This window comes from Vicugna pacos, chromosome 24 (assembly GCF_048564905.1).
Source record: "Vicugna pacos chromosome 24, VicPac4, whole genome shotgun sequence".
NCBI lineage: Eukaryota > Metazoa > Chordata > Mammalia > Artiodactyla > Camelidae > Vicugna > Vicugna pacos.
The window spans coordinates 21096552-21119393 of NC_133010.1; the positions used below are offsets into that span (position 1 = coordinate 21096552).

The 22842-nt window shown below is 40.7% G+C and overlaps 1 protein-coding gene across 1 annotated transcript in view; it reads left to right on the forward strand.

The window, feature by feature from the left end:
• CLUL1 (clusterin like 1) overlaps positions 1-18847 on the forward strand; it is an 89535-nt gene extending 70688 nt beyond the window's left edge. The window contains exons 3-9 of the mRNA XM_031690261.2: positions 719-837; positions 1970-2118; positions 6775-6942; positions 8834-9266; positions 12122-12259; positions 15333-15547; positions 18659-18847. Coding sequence (XP_031546121.1) covers positions 732-837; positions 1970-2118; positions 6775-6942; positions 8834-9266; positions 12122-12259; positions 15333-15547; positions 18659-18847 — 1398 coding nt within the window. The 5' untranslated portion in view covers positions 719-731. The remainder of the gene's footprint in view (positions 1-718; positions 838-1969; positions 2119-6774; positions 6943-8833; positions 9267-12121; positions 12260-15332; positions 15548-18658) is intronic.
• Positions 18848-22842: the final 3995 nt, after the last annotated feature.

The following is a 22842-nucleotide window of genomic DNA, read 5'->3' on the forward strand; positions in this document are numbered from 1 at the left end:
GTGGGGTTTTTTTTTTTCCGAAATAACAAGTACACATAAAGCAGGTAAATAACCCCTTTGGGAGGAGTTTTAAGATAATCTAACTTATTTTTTAGATATAAATTCATTAAAGCATACATTTGTATTTAGAATGTTTACAACTAATGTATATCCGTAATTTTTAAAGGAAACATATTATCTGAGAAGAAAAACTTTTAACTGTGCACTATACATATATATCTTGATGGGTTTTAGAAAATATATGAGAAAAATCTGAGACTGTTTTTGCTTTTATTTAAAAAAAAGTAGTAAATTATTTTAGTAAAAACTTACTTGAGGACTCAGAATTTTGGAGGAAAAAGGCAATCCCTCTGATATATTTTAACTAATTCTGTGTTTGGGGATGTTTACTGTTGAGAAGGAGACAAAATGAAGTTTAGATTCTATGGAGCTGTGAGCTGTACTGTTGGTTGCCTTAAATTTCAAATACTTCAGATGATGACCTTATTTAAGTGTCATGAATAATATAAATAAAATAGGGACTTGGGTTGTCTTTTTGTTTTTCAACTTATTTAGATTTCAGGTTTCCTCAGTTCTCAGCCATATCAGCATACAAGGTCTAAAGTCATAAAGAAAAACCCAGAGGAGAATGCTTTGGCTCACCATGTGTCTTCAGTTGATGCCGAGGGACACTAACTTAACTGAAGGTATTCCAGGCAGATTTGTTTTTCCTCTGCAGTAACGGCGGAAACATGAAGCCGCCACTCTTGGTGTTTATTGTGTATCTGCTGTGGTTGAAAGGTTGTCACTGTGCACCTACTTGGAAGGACAGAAGTGCCACCCGTGAAAACCTGAAGGGTAACGTTTGGTTTCTTTATCTGCGCTGTGTCCTGTCTGCCTGTTTGCGCGTCCCGCCAGCACTTGGGGTGATTTACAGCTGAGAGAGAGCCGTATTCACGATGCCCTCTAGGGTCACGGTGAGATGTTCTCTAGGCGCTTAAACCAAGCAGAGGAGACGCCGAACATCTGGGTAAAAATAGAAAATCCCAGTTGCGTATCTGAGAACGGCTCACATACCCAGATGTTTGCTATCACACAGATAAAACTTGCCAACTCTCAGACTGCATTTCTTGGTCTCATCCAGATGTTTGGTGTCCTCTAGGCACAGCTTTAATGAGCAGTGAAATTCTTTTCTCGCATTTGAAAAATTTAAACAATTAAAGTAATCCGTGCAGTTATTCTTGAGATAATGAAAGAATGGGTTATAATGACATTGAATCTGGTTGGTCTGTGCTCATTAACTTGTGGCCTTTGCTTGATGATATATGCTTTGGGTACTTTGACTTAGAAAAATAAATTAGCCTAAATGTTCCTTTTTGGGGGTCTGCAATTACATTTGGAGGCCAAATTAAGCTCCTTCAGCGGCCACATTGGCTATTGCAAAGAAAGACTGACAAACAATAAATTTCATACCCACTAAAAGCTTATGAAAGGGGTATAAGAGGTGTCCAGGAGGTTATTAAAGAATTTTGCATGATTTGATGCCTCCTGGGAAGGTAATTGAAGCTGAAAGAAAGGGAAATTGTTCACTGTGTTTGAGGTTCCCAGTTGGGCATTTAATATAAATTGTCTGTGAAAAAAATTCAATGTTTTCTCTAATATAAACACACTTGGGTTTTAAGGGAAAGGAAAAAAATTGGATAAATGAAAACAGGCCCTGAGGAAAATGATAAGAATGGGGTTAAATGAACTCTGACTTGTCTGGAAGCTCAGAAGTGAGGACCAGAAGGTATCCCCCACGTGGTCGCCGGGTCCACATGGCTGCTGACAGCTGAGTCATTGTGATCTGCCTCGGGAGTCTGATGTTCTAAAAAGGAAAAACAATTAAGCCTCTATCTGGGGGACATGAAAAATTGGTGAAGTTGTTGTATTCTGATATATTGTAATCTGATCAGATCTCAAAGGGAAAAACTACAACATAATCTTTTAGGCTTTTCCGAGGCTGGGGAGATAGATGTAGACGAAGAGGTGAAGAAGGCTTTGATTGGCATGAAGCAGATGAGAATCCTGATGGAAAGAAGAGGGGAGGAACATTCCAACCTCATGAGAACCCTGAAGAAATGCAGAGAAGAGAAGCAGGTAAAGCGATGGGCAGTCATGCCTGTTCTTAAACAGATGTGGGCCCCCAGTAGTGCTCACCGAGTGCAGTGAAGGACTTCCTCGTTCTCCCTAACAGTAGATCTTCTGGAGAGCCATCCTTATTGGAGGAAAATCTTGAAGGAAATTTCAGATTTCTTCAAAGGCCTTGTAGACGAGGCCTTTGCAGGACTCCAAACTCGTGAATCTGGGGGATTCAGCTCTGTTTGGGAAGTGCTGCTTTGCTAAAAATGCTTTATCATTGTTCCCCTCTGAGTCAGGATATTGAGTCAAAAGTGTTCAAGGAAGAGGGGAAAGGTATGGGGGAGGATGTAGCTCAGTGGCAGAGTGTGTGCTTGCCATGACGAGGTCCTGGGCTCAATCCCCAGTACCTCTATTAAGAATAGATAAATAAAAACCCAATTACCTCCTCCCCTCAAAAAAACAAACAAACAAAAGAATTAAATGAAAATGTGCAAAATCAGGAAAAGGGCTCAAATAAAGAAAAAAATGTGTGGGGAGTTTGGGGCTAGAGCAGTGGCCTCCGAAGTCTCTCGCTCTCCCATCCCTAATACCAAGGTTATTGTTAGCATTCACTCCTGAACACATGCATTTTAGCTTATTTATAAATTACAGCTATGAACTGCTACCATTATTATCTCAAGATGCGAAGTACACTTAGGGTGAGGCTCATCATTAGCTAGGGTGGAAGGAAGTCCATATTTCAAATAATCTTCTAGATACTTTGAAAAAACGTTTTAGCTTATTGCCAGATCTGATTAGATCGTCATGTTTTTACTGACACAAGCCAACAGAGGGCTCATAGCGACAAAGCGGAGGGCTGCCATTTGCTTCCTGTCTCCCTGAACTGAAGTTATTTGTATTTTTTAATCTGCTGGGGGGTTTTTCCCCCCAAGCATCTTTTAAAGCCACTTGTCCATTTAGTGAGGGTTGGCTTCATCAAAAGTACTTAATAAAAACCATCACTTACTTGAGTCCTCTTAAATGGTAATTCATTGCAACTGGCTCCATGTGGACAAAGAGAGAGGCCACCAGTGTCAGCGCCTCTGAGCTGTGCAGGGTCCCTCTTCCCCAGGGTGCTCACGCACAGCTGGTCCCGTGTGATGCCTGACACCAGCACCCCAGGAGAGCACCGGAGCACGGGAAACAGGGCATCAGCCTCATCAATTGTTTTCATTCGAATGCCTTTACTTAATAGGCATTTGTTAATAGTTGTTGTCCAAACTGTATCTTACCAATGGAAAATATACGTTATATTCAGGTATCCCTGGGCAAGATTAGCAATTGTTCATATGTTACAGTGGAAAGCTCAATACGTTTCTAAATTATAGACGTGGCATGGCTCAGAGTTTAACAGCATTAATCACTACTATTATTGCACTGAAAACAATGAAAATTTTTAACAGTTTATTATCCAACATGCCCTTAAATCAAAGAGGATAGCAAAACTATAGCAAAAGTCATTTAGAAAATACCTTAAATTTTAACATTGAGAGTAAATTTCTTTCAAATTTTATTTTCGTTGAAATATTTTTAATTGTAGTAAAACATACATAACATAACATAGCATTTGCCACCTTAACCACATCTATGTGTACAGTTCAATAATGTTAAGTACATTCACATTATTGGGCAACCAGTCTCCAGAATTCCTCCCATTTTGCAAAACTGAAACACTATACCCATTAAACAACTCCCCATTTCTCCTCCCCATAGTCTATTTTTAAATTTAAAAGGCACAAATAGAAGTTCCAATAACTCCTCTCTAGACCTAGACTAGACGTGTAGCTCTCTAAGGTTGGGGTCACCAAGTTCCTGACAGCTGCTGGAATTCCCTTCTGAGCACAGGGGCACTGGGTGTCCATCAGGCAATTGGGGTCACAGGCTGTGACCCCGAAGCTGTAGTCAGCCTGTCCCCAGATTGGCTGACCTTGCGGCCGGCTCTCTCCCTGCATCACGCAGGGTCCCTGGCAGGGAGAGGAGACTGCTTGACCAGCAGCTGCAAGCCCTTCTCCTTCTTGGCAGCAGTCAACAGACTGTGAGGACATCAAAACCAGCTCCTTCTGAGGGAAACGTGGAAGCGCCTCTAGCTGGGTTCTTCCCCGGTGGGTGCGTGAGTCTGGCCACTGGGAATAAGGGCCCTAGATACCTCTTACAGACCCTTTATAAAACATATTATCACACAAGATCCTTCCAACATCTGAGCAAACCATTACTTCCCTTTTACAGCTAAGGAAACTGAGTTTCGAGATGTTAGTTAATGTGTGAACCCAACCCTGTAAAGAATGACCCAGGAGAGAGTTGGCTGGCGCTGTGCCTGTGGGACCCAGGGACTTTCTGTTTTTCTCCCTTCCCCGAGCCTCCTGGCAAGCCAAGGATGCAGTCAGTACATACGAGGAAAAGGAAGCTCGGTGTGGGGTGGGTCAAGGAAGCAAGCGTTACTTTCATTTCTGACCCTGGAGAATCCTAGAAACTAGAGAATTTTTATTTTTTTCTTAAGACCTGCTTATTTTATATTAAAAAAACATTGAATTATATTTTTAAAGTTTGGGCACTCACTTAAAAATTAATTTGAGGGGGGGAGGGTATAGGTCAAATGGTAGAGCACATGCTTAGGATATACAAGGTCCTGAGTTCAATCCCCAGCACCTCCTCTAAAAATAAATAAGTGAACTTAACTACCTCCTCCACACAAAAATAAATTAAATTTTAAAAATTTAAAAATTTAAAAAATAATTTCAAAAAGGAAAAACCTGTTTAAACCTGAGCCTCCCTTTCTAAAATTATTTCAGACCTAAAATAAAGGACACTTTAGACAAATTACGAATTGGCAAATATGGGGTGGGCACCCCCAGTCTCCCAGTACAAAACACCGCCCATCCTCAGGTGACCCAGCATCAGCTCGGTCTCCCTCCTCAGCTTTTCCCTATTTCTACTAACTGAGAGCATCTGAAACTCGCTCTTACAAAAGTGGGAAACCCTAAAGCAGCTTAAAGTGATTGCCCACCCCCACCACGTCCAGGTTGATGTGGAACTTTGATAAACCACGAACTGCAGGAAGAGAGTTCTAAGCATGGACTCTGTCAGTGGGTAGGACCTTTGGGGGGAAGCAGAAGGAAGGGACAGGGCATTCCTAAACCAGAGGCCTCCTTCCTCCATGGCAACGGTTCACTACCAAAACTTGGGCCGTGTGATTGGGTCACTGGTTTTTGTCATGCTTCAGAGGTGAGTGGAAGGAAATCAGAGGATAGTGGGAGAGGTGCCTTGCCTGCTCAATTCAACACAAAACCTTAAGAGGCAGGTCCTACAGTTACTCCTATTTGCTAAGAAGGGGCTCAGAGATGTTAAGTAATTTGCCCAAGGGTGAACAGTGAGTGTAGTTTGTAATTGGAAATATTGCGATTTGGGTTTACGGTGACAATGAGCAGAATATTTCAAACAGACTGACTGAGAATCTGGGCAGCATTTTTGCCTGCCCTGCCTTCCTTGAGGAGGTGTAGGGTTCCACAATTATTCTTCAGAGCCCAAGAGACAAGCAAGACCTGCCTGGATCACAAGGTGCATTTGGCAGGCTGGGGCCCTGCTGGTTTTCTTATGTGGAACGTAGCAAAGGCCACCTAGTGTAGCCCCAGGATCCTGCCACAGGGCAGCTGAAAATCTACGCCCAGCAGAGGAGATGTGTGAGATTGTCGGTGCCCAGGTGTTTCTTTGGGCTTAATATGCCAGGAAAGGGTGATTTCTTTTTCTTTTCCAGTAGGTAAAGTACACACTCAATTGGTTTTAGAAACTGTGCTCCCTCATGTTTCTTTCACGTGAGGGAGTTGCCGTCAGCTCCAAGGCTGTCGTCTTATGGACGGTCTGTTACAGCCCCCAGCTGCCCTGAACTACATCTCAGGCCTGGAGGGAGCTGGTCTGCAGAAGTGCACACAGACCGGGGGTTTAGGGATTGTCGACCCCGGGGGAGATCCGGGGCAGGGTTGACATTCTCGGGGACAAGTGTCACTTCTGCTGAGCTCCGAGAGCGGGACCTGGTCGAGTACACCAGGCACCACAAGGGGGAGTGCTCAGAATACGGAGGAGAAGGAAGACTCAGAATACAGCATCTCTGCCATCAGGATGCAACTCACAGTGAAGCTTTGATTTGCCATACGGGAACTGTGCTTCCTTGCAATGCTTAAGAACGTACACAAATTAAAGGCAGCGTGAATGAAGGAAATAAATGTGTTCAGCTTTTCAAGCCTTAAAACCCATTTTCTACATCCTCCAAGGACGAGAGGTGAGGACAGACAAGTAAATAGGTCAATTACAGGCATTCAGGGGAGCAGGGGCTGCGTCTTCACTGCTGGTTCACCCACAGGGAGCGGATGTCTGTCCCACGGCAAACACTCAATAAATAGTTGTTGAATGAATGAATGAACAGGTGAAGGAGAACTGCACAGTCTTCAGGAGGGACCAGTTGGTGTGCTTTTCTTAACCTAACAGAAAGCTTCAGGGCCGATCTGCCAGCTGTCAAGGACCTGAAGAAGGAATGAGGTTGAGTTTAGAAAATACACATTCTGTAAAGCGTGAAATCAACTAAGGTACAACACATGGAGTCATGAAATGGAAACAGGGTGTGTTTTTCTACTTTTTAATTAGGAAGCCCTGAAACTTATGAATGAAGTTCAAGAGCATCTGGAAGAGGAAGAAAGGCTATGCCAGGTGTCTTTGACAGATTCCTGGGATGAATGCAAATCTTGCCTGGAAAGTAACTGCATGAGATTTTATACAACCTGCCAAAACAGTTGGTCCTCTATGAAAAACACGGTAAGGGAGAAATAGAGCTCAAGCTTTCTGAATTCTTAAGGTACCTGCTTCAGCTTACTTTTAAAAATCAATTTATATTAATATTGAGATTAGAGATGGCTGATCTGATGTTGGCCTTTTGCAACCTAGAATCTTGCATTCATGCTTTTGTGTGAATCACCTGTGGATATATAATTTCTAAGTTGGAACAGCCATCCAGTGTTTGTCCCTCCCTTTCATTACACTGTGTGTATCTCTCAGGAGTGCCCTGACTCCTTCTGCCTCCTACTTGTTCATTTCTGAACATCTTCCCACTAGATTGTAAGCTATTTGAGGGCAGGAACCATATCTTATTTGCCTTCATTTAAGCACTGTAGGTGTTCAATAAATGTTTGCTAAATTGCATTCTGAATAATAGTATTACAGTCTTTTGATTTCAACCTGCTTTATTTTTAACCTTCAAAGGCATTCTCTGCCCCTGAGTCTCTCCTTCAATGGGCTAGCCCTCTCTTGGCAGCACCCAAATGCGTGTGCACACACATGTCCCCTTTACCCTGATCCATGCATGTCCTGTAGGACTGGCATGTTTCCTTTTTTGTCCCCTTTGGCTCCCTTCTGGGCAGAGGGAATCACAGAGGGTGGTGACCTGAATAGGATACCTAGCTCTGACCCATAAAAGGCTCCTCTTCTATTGGCCTGAATTTCCCCTCCCCTTCAAGAAGTTGGCTGAATATGAAACGCAGTGAAATTTCCCTCTCCATCTCAGAGCAGGCACTAATTAGAGTCTGTGCCTGGCTCAGCAGTGCCCTATGCAATTACAGAGGGAGCACCCCCTAAGATAATTCATATGCCAAGTTAATTTGCCTCCACTGTTAATTGCACCTGCTCTATTTTTATAGCTACTCTCTAATACACCAGAATATGTTGCAATGAGCACTGGCTGGAAGTCAGGAGGTTTGGGCACCATCCCGATCTGTGCCAGTTATATGACCTTATGACAATCTCTTGAGCCTTTAAAGTTTTGATTCTGTGGCTGAATTTAAGTAAACAGAAGCTGGCAGAGGGAGAGGCAGATGATCCACCCAGATTATTTTTTTGAGAAATGCGCAAGTCCTCTAGGAATTCCTGGAGAATGACTTGAACAGCATTGTAGGGGGCTATGGCAGTGATGGTTGGTATGTTCCATAACACTCATCATGGCCCTATCACTATCATATAAGGGCTACTATGTCTGGCATGAACTTACATGTCACATAGATGAAGTAGAGCATAGGGTGACTGCTGGAAGGCCTCCCACTGAGTAGAGAATTCTATAATTAGAGCTTCATTCCTTTGGCTACAACCAAGGAGGGCTTTGCTCACCGGTAATATGTAACATCTCTAAGTAACCTATTTAGCTGTATTAAGCATCTATGGTTCAGTGGAAATGTATTGATCTTTTCTTTTCCATGGACTAATTTATGAGCTGAGAAAGAAGAGAGCATAAGGACACAAATGACATTCCACTGAAGAAGAAAAAAAGAGAGAATTAAGACACTAAGGCAGAGGTGAAAGACAAGAGCCTTCAGTTTTCAGACAATCTACACAGTCTAAAACCATGTATGCCAACCACCACCAGTACATCAGGGCTGTGGCTTGACAACAATATCGAAAACTTGGCCTTTTTAGGCCTTTAGTAGGCAAATAGAAACCAAGAGGAATTTCAGACCCTATTTCCATAGTCAAGGTCAAAGTCAGATATATGAGTGTTGATAAATGATCTTAAAGTAGATCATCTTTTCCTAGCTTGTCCAGAATTTTTCTTGATATGGAATGACTACTGTAAGTTGACTTTAAATTTTACAAAATAATAATAATAATCCAGAAAGAAAATAAATGTATTTCATTTTTTGTCCCCTACCCCACCCCACAGATTGAACAGTTTCTCCGGAAGATATATCAGTTTCTGTTTCCTTTCAATGAAGATAATGAAAAAGATCTCCCGGTCAGTGAGCAGTTCATTGAGGAAGATGCACAACTGATCCAGATAGAGAATGTGTTCAGCCAGCTGACTGTGGACGTGAGATTTCTCTATAACAGGAGTTTTCATGTCTTCAAACAGATGCAGCAAGAATTCGACCAGGCTTTTCAATCCTATTTCATGTCAGATACAGACTTAATTGAGCCTTACTTTTTTCCAGCCTTAGCCAAAGAGCCAACGAGAAAAGCACATGTTGGGCCACATTGGGACATTCCTAGCTTTTTCCAGCGGTTTTGTAATTTCAGTCTGTCTGTTTATCGGAGCATCAGTGCAACAGTTACTGAGATGCTGAATGCAATAGAGGATTTATCAAAACAAAACAAAGGCAAGTATCAAAAGATGATTTTTTGCTTAGATATTTATACTGAAGTCAAGTTCTGTTTAGCTTTAGAAAGGGTGGCCGTTTCTAAGTCATCGTACGGTGTTTCTGAGGATGACAGTTTATGGATCATCAAGGTGTCAGAGCCTCTTAGGGGAAGCTTTGAGGTCTGCCAAACACCAGCCCCCTTCCATCATTGTCAAGAGCTCCGTGGGGCTGTTCTCTCTTTTTAAAGCAAACTTTCAAAGCTGAGAAACAAAATGCTAGTAAGGTGAGAACCTGAAAAAGACGGTTGCCTCCTTTATTCAAACTCAGGCAGACACTCAGCTCTGTTCTGCTTGAGCATCATGGAGTTTCTTTAAAATCAGTCCAGGCTCATCAATTCCCAGTCTGGGAAGAAGCCTAGGGCCGTGTCTAACCAGGTCACACGTAGCGCCCTCCTCGGCCTCCTCCACCTCACTGCTGTAACTCCTGCGGTCAGAATGTCCATGCACACCACCAGAGAAAATGCTCGTAGACACACCACAAACTACAGAAATGGAAATTTCTGTAAAAGATAAGAATTACCTTCTACCAATAACCGCCCAGGCCCCCTAATATTTCCATGTTGGAACTACAGTGCTGCTTGATGTTTCAAGGCAGAAGGAGGTACCTTCTCTGGGCGTCTGTGGAGTGGCTGGGACCCAGCACCTCGGAAACGAGAGTTGCTGTGTGGGCCACGTATACAATCTGTGTTTCCTTGGACTCATCGCTCATGGGCCACTAGGCCAAGGAAGAGGATGCTCCTCTCTGACATGAAAGATGCAACGGGCTCCTTCTAGAAACCCTGCCATCGGGGACAACATGGATGAAGCCGGAGAACACTGTGCTCAGTGAAATTAGCCAGACTCAGAGGGACGAGAATTACATCATCCCACTTCAATGAGGAATCTAAATGAGCGAAACTCCTAGAAGCAGAGAGTGGAATGGTCACTGCCAGGGGCTGAAGGGACGGGGACAGGGGGAAATGCTGGTCAAAGGTACAAAGTTTCAGTCATGCAGGACAAGTGAGTCCTGCAGATCAATGGTACAGAGTGGCACCCGCAGTGAACAGGACTGTGCTGTGTACTTAATCTTATATAAAGGGTTTTCATCACTAACGACGACAGTCATTTTTAAAAAGGACGCAGGAGGAAACTTTTGGAGGTGCTGGGTAGTTTCACAGCATAGGCTGGTGATTGGTTTCATGCATGGCTGCTTATGTTCAAGCTCACCAAGTTGAAGATTTAATTACCTACAGCTTTTTGTATATAGAGGGAAAATGGGCTCCTTCTAGCTAGTTTTCAGTTATATCAGCTGTAGGAGCAGCCTCTGAATCAAACTCTCAAAATTGCCGGGGCCTTGCATAATAGCCTCCACGTGGGAGGGGCTCGCCCAGAACGGACCAGAGACTGAAGCCAGGAAACCGTGGTACATCCTTCCCACCCCATTGTCCCCCCAGCGAGAACGGCCATCGTTACTGGAACCGTTAGGTTCTATTCCCGGGTCTGGAGGACTTTTCTTGTAAGTCAGGTGTTTTTCTAGCATTCCATTCTGAGGCTCCAAATTCCCTGATATGAGGGAAAGCTTCAGGGCTGTAGACTAAGGAGACTCAATGCTGGGATGAGACTGAGTAATTTTTGCCTGACTTTTAAATAGACCTAAAAAATAAAAATCTTAAAAATATTCGAGATGCTGGGAATAAGATGAGGATTAGGACACAGCCCCTGACTTTTAGGAGTTCAGCCCAGAGAAGGGAAAACAGGTCAGTGGACGATTACACTACCATAACAGAGGAGATGAAATTAACAGCACACAATGCAGAGATGTTCTACAGTAGAACTCACAGGGGTTCTGTGGGGCAAGAGGAGATGCCACTAAATCTAACAGGAGTGAGAGAAAACAATTGCTATTCAACAAAGGGGATGGCTGCCTTACACACCGGATGATCAGCAAATGACTCGTAGGTTTTTAAACACTACACTTCACAATTTATCTCGAAATGATTCATTCTTTAAACATTAAGGATTTAATATATCATTGGGTTACAAATTAATAATGCATTTTTCCTAATGTGAAACACTCCATTGGAAACTGTAGATTTTCTGTTGAATGGACTTCTGTTTACATCATCATTTTTATATGGATGGTTAATTCTTCCAGAAAAAAAAAAAGATTTCTCAAATTTGATGTTTCCCTAAATCTTTGACCTACTGTTCATAACATAATGTATACGAAACACAAAAAAGAATAGCAAGAAAGTAAATGCTTACCACGCAGCTTAAGACACAAGACATTTCCAGTATCTTTGGAATGCCAATGCACATCTGAATTACAGCTTTAAGGAATTAAAATAATGACTAGAAAAATTTTTAGAAGTCCATAGAGAAAAGTGGTTCATAATCCCCTATTTAGTTAACCCCAGTGACATCAGAAATAATAAAAATAAGGCACACTTAATTTAAAATAATTCAAATATACAAAGGAACAAAATAAATGAAAGTCTCCCTCTCCCCCCCATTATTCTCTCTTCCAACAGATAGTTACTATTAATAATTCTCATGACTCCTTCCAGAAAATAAAATTGTTTGCATTAATCTCTGTGTGTGTGGGTATGGAGCGAGTAATAATAATATTAACGATGAGTAATAATAGTAACAGTGTACTTGTTAATAGATGTCAAATTGTCCTGGCAACCGCTTGCACCAGTGTGCACGCCTACGATTAAATACAGAACAAAGATTTTGAAGGTGCTGGTTGGAAAATGGAATGACATTGTATCTACACCTTTAAAGTTCAGACTCTCTAACAACACTAATGTGAAAATGCTGTGTTACCTGCAGACTCTGACCGCGGCCGCCAGAGTTCGAAAATGTTGCCTGTGCAGGGCAGGGGACTGTGTGGAGAACCTAAGCAGAATTCATCAGAATGTCTCCAATTTCACACAAGATGCCAAAAATGTCAGGATTACCTCTGGGAAGGTAAATACTTGTTGTTTTCTTGGGGTTTCGATTGCTTTCTGTTCAGAGGTCAATATCTCACTTTTACAAGCATCATGGATTCATCCGCTGCCCCTCAAGCATCACTTTGCGTGCTCATTGCCATCTAGGGGTGCTCAGGGCAGGTTTATAAACATTTCTTATTCAAAAAGTAGGTCAACTCACTTTTCCCCTTTTTTAAAATTCCCTCATTGTTCCTGTGAAAATTCTTTATGGTTAAAGACCAAATGAACTCTAATGTGTGCAAAAGAGAACCATGAGCGAATTAGGGCAAACTCTTCCTTCTTACTGCAAAGAAAAAGAAAACCACCAAGGAAGAAATCACATTGTGGAAGCAAATTTTAGCCAAGTGAGTTTTTTTTTTAAGTGGCCTGAACTCTTTCCAGTTGGTGGGTTAATTACTATTAATTACTAATCAGTACTTAAATATGAATAGTGCCTTCTCCTCAGCAGCCTGATGAACCCTGCCCCTCCCAGATCTGACCGGGGGCAGCCTTTCATTCCTTCCCCAGACGGAAAGTTCTCTCCAGGAACCCTCCCGCTTTCCTGTGTGCCTCCCATCCCTTCCCTTCCCCTAACTGAAGTCTCTCCTCCACCCACTTATGTCTTCTGAATTGCTCACTGGGTGACTCTCTGCACCCCTTTTTTATCATTTGGAAGATGAAATCAATATATCTACTTCACACAGGTGTTTTGAGGATGAAGTAAATCGTCTGAAGTAGTTGCGATTCTCATCATTCAAGTGTTGTTTGTCACGGTCACAAGGCTGCACACAGACACTGAAGTTTTTACAGCAGAAAGCTGTACACTAATGTACTGACCTCTTACAAAAAGAGTCCCACTCAGACATCCCACCTGTGTGTCATTAACTTCTTTTCATTTGGTTAAAAGCTTTGATGAGTAATCCCCCCTGATTGTCATAAGACAATGGAGGAGATGCGGGGGAGGTGACTGGTGGTCAAAATGTAGAAACTTCCTTTACGAGATGAGTAAGCGCTGGGATGTAACGTACAGCACGATGACTGTAGCTGACATCGCTGCATGATGCGTAGGAGAGCTGTTCAGAGAGGAGACCCTCAGAGTTCTCATCACAAGGACAGCACTTTGTATGACAGTGAGAGGACACACAGCTGTTCTGCTTGTTTCCAAGTTTGGGATAATTTTTTCTTAACAGTGTAGACGTTATGGCTTCTGTGTTCTTCTGCAACTTGGTTTTTCACTCAGTATAGCTGGGGAGATTTAGTCATGTAAATACTTGTGGTTCTAATTCATTGATTCACTGATGTATGTTAGTCTATGTCAGAACATCACAATCTATTTATCGCCATTCTCCTGCTGAAGTGCATTTAAGTTGCTTCCAATGTTTTGCTGTAACAAACAACTCTCGATACATTTTGTCAAATAATGATTTTGCCTCTTCAATCCACATTTGATTCATTCTTTGTTCTAAGACTAAGCACATACCTATAATTATAATCTTATATTTGATAAATGCAAGATAAATGAAATACTTTCCAAAATATCATAGATCATTTTTTTTCACTATTTACCATACATTTTTGGCCCAAATCTTGAATGGATTCACTGTAAGTGGCTCTTTTCCCATACCACTTACTGGCACTGGAGACATACACCTAAATTCAAAATAATAGTTTCAAAATAAAGAGGTTAGATGTGGAAGGGATGGAGTGGGGGCTTTATCTGTTTGGAAAATATTTTATTTCTTAATACAGGGAGTAGGCACATAAGATTTATACTGAGGAATTTCTGTTTCCAGCCCAGTCTCTGTTACACAAGGCCATGTAATTATCACTTAAATTGGATCTCTTTTAAAAGTGATGCAGGCAGTATTAATGATTACTTGACAATAACAGACATAAATTGGGAACTTGCACCAGCAGAAGGGGACACATGGACACTAGACTAAAAACAAAATGGCCACAATATTTTGTGGTTCCTCCCATCGAGAGGTGGAGTCTGTCTTTCCAGCCTGAAAGAATCTGGCCGTGGGTCTGTCTCAGGGCTGCTCACTAATACTCTGATCGGGACGCATGGGAGATGGCACTTCCCTGCCCCCTGGAAGTTGGGCGTGGCCGGCTCACTCACTACTGGAGGAAGCCTTTAAGAAGGGCTGAGGACTTGTCTTGCTCCCTCCCCGACCCTGGGACTAGTTCCGCTCCGCATGGTGGAGGCTCCATCACCCTGAGTGAGGAGGTGTGTAGCAGAACCTTCACCCAAGCTGTGACTGACAGGTGCTGGAGTGAGAGAAACCTTGGTGCTTCCAAGTCACTGAGATTCTGCAAATCTGTGTTACTGTTGCACTGCAGCCATCTGGACTGAAACAGTTACAGGAACTTATACAGCTGTGCTGCTGAGAGGCTGAGTATTGTGTAAAGTTCATCTGCAGGCTACAGAAGTGTCTCTCTGTTAGGGCATCTGGGGCAGGAGAGACTGTTGTGGGAAAAGAGCAAGGCCTCTCTAAACTACAACTTCTGCTGTTTACTAAAAAAACGTGCCTTCAGGAAGGTGGGGGTGGGAAGACTACCTCATCTGGGGTCTTAAAAATCAGCTTATTGGGTTTTTTTGAGGCATAAATATAATGTAAAGATTCCCCAGCCTTCACATTATTCCAGAAATTGTTTCGGGATCTTTAGGAGAGGGAGAATTGTGTATTTCCGAGTAAAACACATTTACAATAGTAGACATTTGAAAAATAATTCAAGGAAATATTTTGAAAACAAAGGGAGTCACAGTTAACAAGATACAGTACAGATTTGAAAGGAGATCCAGATATTCTTTTAAAATGTCTTCATTTCCAAGTTGAGAGCTGTTAACTTTTAGAATAGTGATATAAATTTTTTTCAATGATAGGGGAAGAAGGTGAGGATTTATGATTTCTCTCATGATCTCTGCTAAGGAGAATTCTACAAGGGACACTCAGTTACTCTGTTAGAGAGCGCCACTGAAGGAAAAAGACTTCCCTAAAACAAAGGTGAAACTTTGTGCAAAACACAGTCGCATGAGAAAGGAAAAAATAAAACTCTCTCTCTGCTAGACTGTCCTGATGTACCTGAACTACACACGAAAGTAGGTGAGGCCCTCGAGCTGGTCAACATCTCCAATCAGCAGTACAACCAGGTTCTCCAGATGACCCAGCATCACTTGGAGGACACGGCATATTTGATGGAGAAGATGAGACAGCAGTTTGGCTGGGTGACGGAGCTGGCGAACCTGGCCCCAGCACCCGGGAACATCTTCAACTCCACAAAGGTAACGGAGAGACCCGAGAACAGATATGGAGACAATGTATGCAGACACTGATTCTTCTGTTAACCTCTTTATTAATTACATCTGAATTTGAAGACAAGCTGTAGGAGGACATTCACACTTCCTTGTGATGGTATTTGGGCTGACTTGATATCAAATAATGCACGATCTTTAGAAAACAAGAAACTCTATAAAAAAATAATTTAAAATACAAAATACTTTCTAATCCAGAGATGGCTAATTCTGCTTAGAGCTATAGTGCCGTAGCTGATACAGGTGATCTTGAAGAAATCTGGTCAATGTAGTTTTTAAGAGAGAAGACTTTCAGGTAAAGCAGCCTGAGTTCAAAAGCTGACTCTGAAACTTGCCAGCTGAGTAAGTTTGGGAAAGTTCCATATTCTTTCTAGGCGTCAGTTTTTCCACCTGGAAAATGGGAATGATGAAAGCTACCTTAAAATGGATGTCTGTAAAATGATGAGTAAAGGTTCCTTATCCAAAGCAAGAGCTCCGTAAATTATAGGGCTCATTAGTTTTTGACACAGTAAGCTTCTGACTTACCTTGAAAATTAAACACATTTATATGCTGATATTCACGTAAAAACATATTGCCATCTTAAGTCGCACTTACATGGCATCTCCCCCATTCAGTCAATAACCCCAGCTGCATAATTTAAAAGTGACTGAATTTCCTGATCCCCCTCCCCACCACACACACGTATCACATTAGTACACAATGCACCAGCTAATGGTTCCTGATGAGGTCAGTAACAGAAGGCCTGAAAAAGCCCGGGTATGAAAATCACTGTGCAGACCAACCGAAGGTGCAACATTTTGTGCAGCATGTAATGTTAGCGCCCTACCCTGATCCCGGGATCCCTGTACCAACTCCAGCTGGTGCTGCCGCTAACTGCTCACCCCTGCAACCGTCTCCAAAGGGTCGCCCTTGGTGCCACTTTCTCTCCAGAGCTCCCTGCAGGATCAGGCTGAGGCTAGCGGTCACCCCAAGCCACATCCCAGATTAGCTCCTTCCCCTTCTCTGTCTTACTTGCCTCATCCCCTTAAAAGTTTCCCCTGAAAGCATCCTTAATCAATACCTCACTGGGTCGGAGTCTCAGGCTCTGCTTCTGGGGAATCTGGCCTACAGAACTCTGTTGCCCAATGATTCTCTCTCTTTCCAGCTGCAAAGCTGTGGCCCATGTGTGGGCCTTCTGAGAAGTAAGTCTAGAGAGTCACACGCAGCACTTTAAAAACACAAACCGAAACCAGAATAGGACAGACTAGAAGAGAAAGTATCAGAGTGCATTGCATTTACTAAGTCGTATGCATTTGTCATGGAACTTTCATCTCCATGATGTGTGTTTATGTGTGTGTATAAACATGTGTGTACAGTGTATATGCACGTATGTTAAGATGTGTGTTTTTGAGCCCAGATGTAAAATGTGTTTGTAACTACAGACCACAGTCAAAATGCTCCAATCCCAGCTGACTCTCTGATTCAGTTACCTCCTTAGATAGATTATACCCTAGGCAAGAAAAATAATTCGATATATCTGATCACCCTCACAAATACATTTAGTTTAAAGAGGAAAAATTCTTGTGAGGAATGAGGAAAAGAATAAAACTTTAAGAAAAAATTTAGCAGTGCTTTCAGTCTTTAGAAAAGTAGAGCCAAATATTTAACTGTTCTTGTCAGGATTTCCATTGTGTGCTTCAATGTGCTTCCATTCTAGTAACATTAACTAATTTATCTAAAATTTTTATATTGATAACAAAGACACTTGTGTATCAAAAACTTCCATATAAACTAAAATTATGGTTTTCAATGATACATTTTTTCTAATAATCATCATCACTAAAGTGGACTTACTATTTATCAGTCGGTGTTTTAAGAACACTCCTCATATATTAGGTCATTTAAGACCTTCAAATGACCCTATAAGGTGAGTATTATTGTTTTCCAAATTTTTCAGATGAGGCACAGAGAAGTTAAACAACTTGTCTGAGGTCACACAGCAGGTAAGTAGTAGAAATGGGATTCAAACCCAAGCAGCTTTTCTCCAGAATCTATGGACTTAACCACTTTGCTGAACTGCCTGTAAAAGTTCTTTTTCTCAAAACAGCTCTTATTTCACATGTAATGGAAAGTGCAAATCCATAAAACAGCAAGTACTGGAGAGGAACCTTGTGTAAAAAATATACAAATTCCAACAGGTGAAAAAAGTTATGCCCCTTGGGTTGTAGTTACATGGGTGTTAGCTTTATAATTATTTACTGAACTCGACATAAATGCTTTATGTGGTTTTTAGGTGTTATACTTACCAAAAGGAAAAAGAAAGTAATGTTAGTTTTATAAACTAGAATTAAGAAATAACCAGTTTTTATTTGGCTTTTTAATGTTTTGCTTTAGCATTTTTGGCTAATTAATATCAGGGACTTTTTTTTGAAAACATTTTCAAAATAGCTCTCTTAAGGTTACATCAAGTTGCATGTCATTACAGTTTCATTTAAATTATTAAAATCAAAGCATGTGCACTTGAGAACTCATTAAGAGAGTAAACCACACACATTTGAGGTGACTGGTTCTTACAAAAATCACACATACAACCATAAACTGTAAATTTTCTAGGGAAACTCAGTACAAAACTTGGTGCATCACATTAATATCTGTGGCACACACTGTGGCACTCACCAGATATTCCATCCAATCGCTCACATTTTCCAGTTCCTCTTGCAGTTAAGTGGTACCATATGGTAAGTTCTGGCCAATGAAATGTGAACAAAAACAAAAAGAGTTATTTCTAGGCTGAGATAGTGAAGAGTCTGTGTATGGTTATCCATTCGCTTTCTCTGCTGAAGATGAGAAGAAAGCCACTACAGCCGTAAGGTGATGTTCCCCCCTCAGCCAGGGTCCTGAGTGTCTAGGTGGTACAGAACCCTGGTAGTGGACGTGTAACATGAGCAAGAAAGAAATTTTGTTGCACGAAGCTACTGGAACATTGGAGCTAATTTGTCACTTCAGCACAACCTAGCCCATCCTGACTAATGGGGTATTAAATTAACCCTGAATGTGCACTGGAAGTTAGTAACCTTTTATTGTATAATCCTTCTCCTTAGGAAGTTCCAGGTGTTCACGAAGGAAATTCTTCCAAACAAGATGAAACGGTGATAGACTTAAGCATTCTGCCTTCCCCTAATTTCACACTCACCATCCCTCTTGAAGAAAATGTTGAAAGTTCTAACTTCATTAGCTACATGCTGGCAAAAGCTGTACAGCATTTTAAGGAACATTTTAAAAGCTGGTAAGCAGATGCCTGATTAGGAATGCCTGTTGATAGGAAAACATGATTCATAAAAGGAAAAAAACCCAACAAAACTAGTTTAAAAATACCTGGAAAATATATTCAACCTCATCAATAGTCTAAGACATGAAAACTAAGACAAAATAACAATTTTTGCCTATCAAATTTGCTAATTAAAAAAAAAATCCTAACAGAATGTGATGAGAATTCTCATATGTTATTGCCAGGAACATAAACTGTTTTTATCTTTTTGAAAAGGCACATTGTATTCAATTGTTATATAATTGCGTTTAATTATACACATCAAGAATAGTAAAATTTCTTCTTGATACAATAATTCCACTTCTGAAGGAATAAATCTAAATTTGATTAAAAGCCCCCACCCCAAGATCTATATTTGCAAAATTATTTAAAATAGTAAAATGTTAAAAACAATCTTAATGTCTAAAAACCAGAGAATGATTAAAAGATTTTGGCTAACAATGCTCAATAAATCTTATGAAACCATTAAAAATATTTATAAAATTTAAATCATGACATGACAACTACTGGAATGAGGGTTTATAATAAGCCTATCTATGAGGTAAATATAATTATTACCATTTTTCAGAAAAGGAACTTGAAATTTAGGGTCTAACGTTATATGAATTACTCAAGTCAGCGGGTGGTACAGCCAACATTTTAACTCTGTTCTCTCTGACTCATAGTTACCACATTATACTGCTTCCTGTTAGGACATTTGGGCAAAAAAAAAAAAAAAGCAAGCTACAAAAATCTGTAATGTAATGATCAAAACAAAAATATTCTGCTTGAAAAACAAAAAGGATTGGCGTGAATTATGGTGGGAAATTGATGATTTTTTTAAAATCTTTCCACTTTCTGATATTTTTATAATTTTCTGTAGTGAGTAAAGAATTTCAGGATTTCAAATTAGGAGATATTATTTTGCTGAAATAACTAAGTAAAAAGTACATCCAACGCCACACCAATGTATTTTGCGTCCTTAAACCTTAGAACAAGTACTGCCATTCCATGATTCTCCTACCCTGAGATAAAATGTAACTCTGTGAAGTCTGCAGGGGAAGTAACTGAATGACTTTTCTGGAGTACATTAGTACCATCTCTGTCACACTTAGGATGATCTTCTAAGTTAGCGGTACAATTAAAGCTGCACATAATATTCTCCTTTGGTAATATGGTCAATCCTAAAGAATAATTAAATTTTAATACTAAGTTACTATTCATAAGGGACCTTGTTAGTAGGTCACCATCAATATGTAATTAAGCTGGATATTACTGGATTCGTTGCTTCTCCCTTTACCTCTGAATTTTGGAGAAGTTTTATTCAAATTATATCAATCAACCAGTATCTTTTTGGCATCTACTAAGTGAAGGCACAGGACCGAAGTACTATGGAGGAGAAAATGATGAATTTGGGAGGCACAAGACACACAGACCAGTGAAACAAGGTGGCATTTAGTCAGCGCCCACGGGGGGTCTGGGGGTTGAGGGGAGGATCTTCACTTTCCCATGGAGGAGAAACTTCTCAGTGGGATGTATTTCCTTTTTGTCTCTGCCTTTCCCACTAGCCTCTGTCCCATCTCATCCTTTTCTTTTCTCCTTCCTTCCATTCCTCCCTCCTTCCCCCCTCCCCTGCTTCTCCCTTCTTCCCCAGAAAATATATATTATCTCTATACATACATATATGTGACCAAAATATGAAAGTGAGAATATTCCAAAGCAGATTCCAAAACTGGGGAAGATGGATGCAAATGGGACCAGGAAGACCGGAGTGTCTAGACACTAGGGGTGCTATGACGTTAGTCTCCTCCCTCTGTCTGGAACCTCCCCCGTAGGAGTGTGGGTTCTTCCTTTAGTTGTAAGCAGCCAAGACCAGCTCAACTGAAGGACCTGGAAGGATCAGGTCTGACCGACAAAATCAGCGGAGCAGCTGGCAGCCAGGCCCGGGGCTCAAACTCTGAAGGCCCCAGTGACACATGGCAGGTGCCTGAGGAAGGAAACAGCATGCTAGTGCTCACATGGGTGCTGACGATGGAGTTATAACTGAGTAATAAAAATATTTTCAATAAGACCACCTCTTCACAGATTTTGGAATGAAGAGGCTTCAATAACAATGGGGAATAATATGTTAAAAATTGAGACAGTGAACAAATTATTTACTAAGTCTCACAAAGTGATCTTTCAGAAAGGCAGTATTTTTTCTTTTTAATTTTAGTTCCTTAATTCTAAAAGTAACAAAATATTCAGTTTCTTGCAATGAGCAGTAATGGAAAAGTATCTGAAAAAAAAATATGTATAATTTATGACTGAATCTCTTTGCTGTACACCTGGAACTGATCTTGTAAATCGACTACACCTCAGTGAAAAATAAGAATTAAAGAAAGTAACAAAATCACAAATTCCATAAATTTAAAAGACAATAATTACCCATAATCCCACCATCTTCCCCAAATCGGTGTTACCATTTTTATTATTCACATTTTTCTATGGTTTTGACTACTTGTGAGACTGAACGTTTTTCCAAGTTTGCTTGCTATCTTAATTTCTTCTTTTACGTGTCCTATTCAGTAGACTGGATAAGATTTTTGTCAGTGTTCTGATTAAATCAGCACATCAAGGTCTCAAACCTGCCAGCGGTGAAGGAGAAACATACTAAGAAAAACAACAGGAAAGATGGAGGTGAAAGAATCACCTTTGCCATTTCCAAGCATATGAATATCTGTTAGGTGACCTTGCTCTAAGTGTGCAGCTCGCTAAAACACAAATCCCAATTTTATAGGGTAGAACATAAATTGAGAACCCTCCTAGGGAATTCTCCTCGTGTCAGCCAGCATCCTAAGTGCCTGACTTTCCTGGTTGGTTTACAGTATGTTTATTCCCATATTCCAAATGTTCACAGCTGCCAGGGCTGCGACCCACGGTTACAGGCTGTAACAGCATGTCTTGCACATCCCAAGTACCCAATAAGCAATCGGTGATTGGTTCTTACCGTCCATCGGAATGAAAGGCACACACAGAAAGCGTATTGAATAAAGTGGTGTGTCGTTAAGCAGTAGAAGTTTATTGAGCCAATACTTCGAGCACATAGAGTACAGAATAAACGCTTTATCATCGCATCAGAAGCAGGGGAGATCTAGAGGTTCAATAAACCAGGGGAACTGAGAAGATCCCTTTAAATAGTGTTATTAAAAATATCCATACAGATGGGTATTCTGTGACTTTGTATTAAGTTTTTCAACACCAAGAGTGTTTATTCTCTTACTCATTGTGGCACTTATTCCAAGAAAAATATACACTCAGTCTATAAGTAATTTATCCACATTTTGATTATTGATGCTTTTTTTTTTAAGGTAAGATCTGATGCATCCTACACCCGGCAAGCAGAATTACCTCTTCAGCTGAGACCTGAAAATCCCAAAACGTACAAGAAGATACAGTAAACATAGTTACAGGAAAGAATGTCAGTTACATATGGTAAAGTACTGTTAATTTTCTTACGTTGAATGGCAGTTTGAGTTATTCCAATTGAGTTAAAATGAAAATTCCTTTTTAAGAAAATCAAATGTAAATATTACTGCATTCTATGGTATATTAGTAACTTGTATATTAAATATTAAATCACCAAGGTGTCCGTGCCTATTACTTCTGCTACAAATATGCCACTTCCTAATTAACAAAGGATTCTTCTTTCAATTTGCTTTTGAGTTTATAATGTGTAATACTTAACTTTTTGAAAAAAATCTGTAATTTATTCCTTTGTTTAGTAAAGACCTATAACTTCTGCAAAGATTTTTGTGGTAAAATATGCATAACAAAATTTAGTCTTTCAACCATTTTAAGTGTACAATTCAGTGGCAGTAAGTAAACCCACATTGTTGTGCAGCCATCACCATCATCCATCTCCAGAACTTTTTTCTTCTTCCCAAAGTGAAACTCTGTCTGGAGTAAGCAGTAACTCCCATCTCTCCCCCAGTCCCC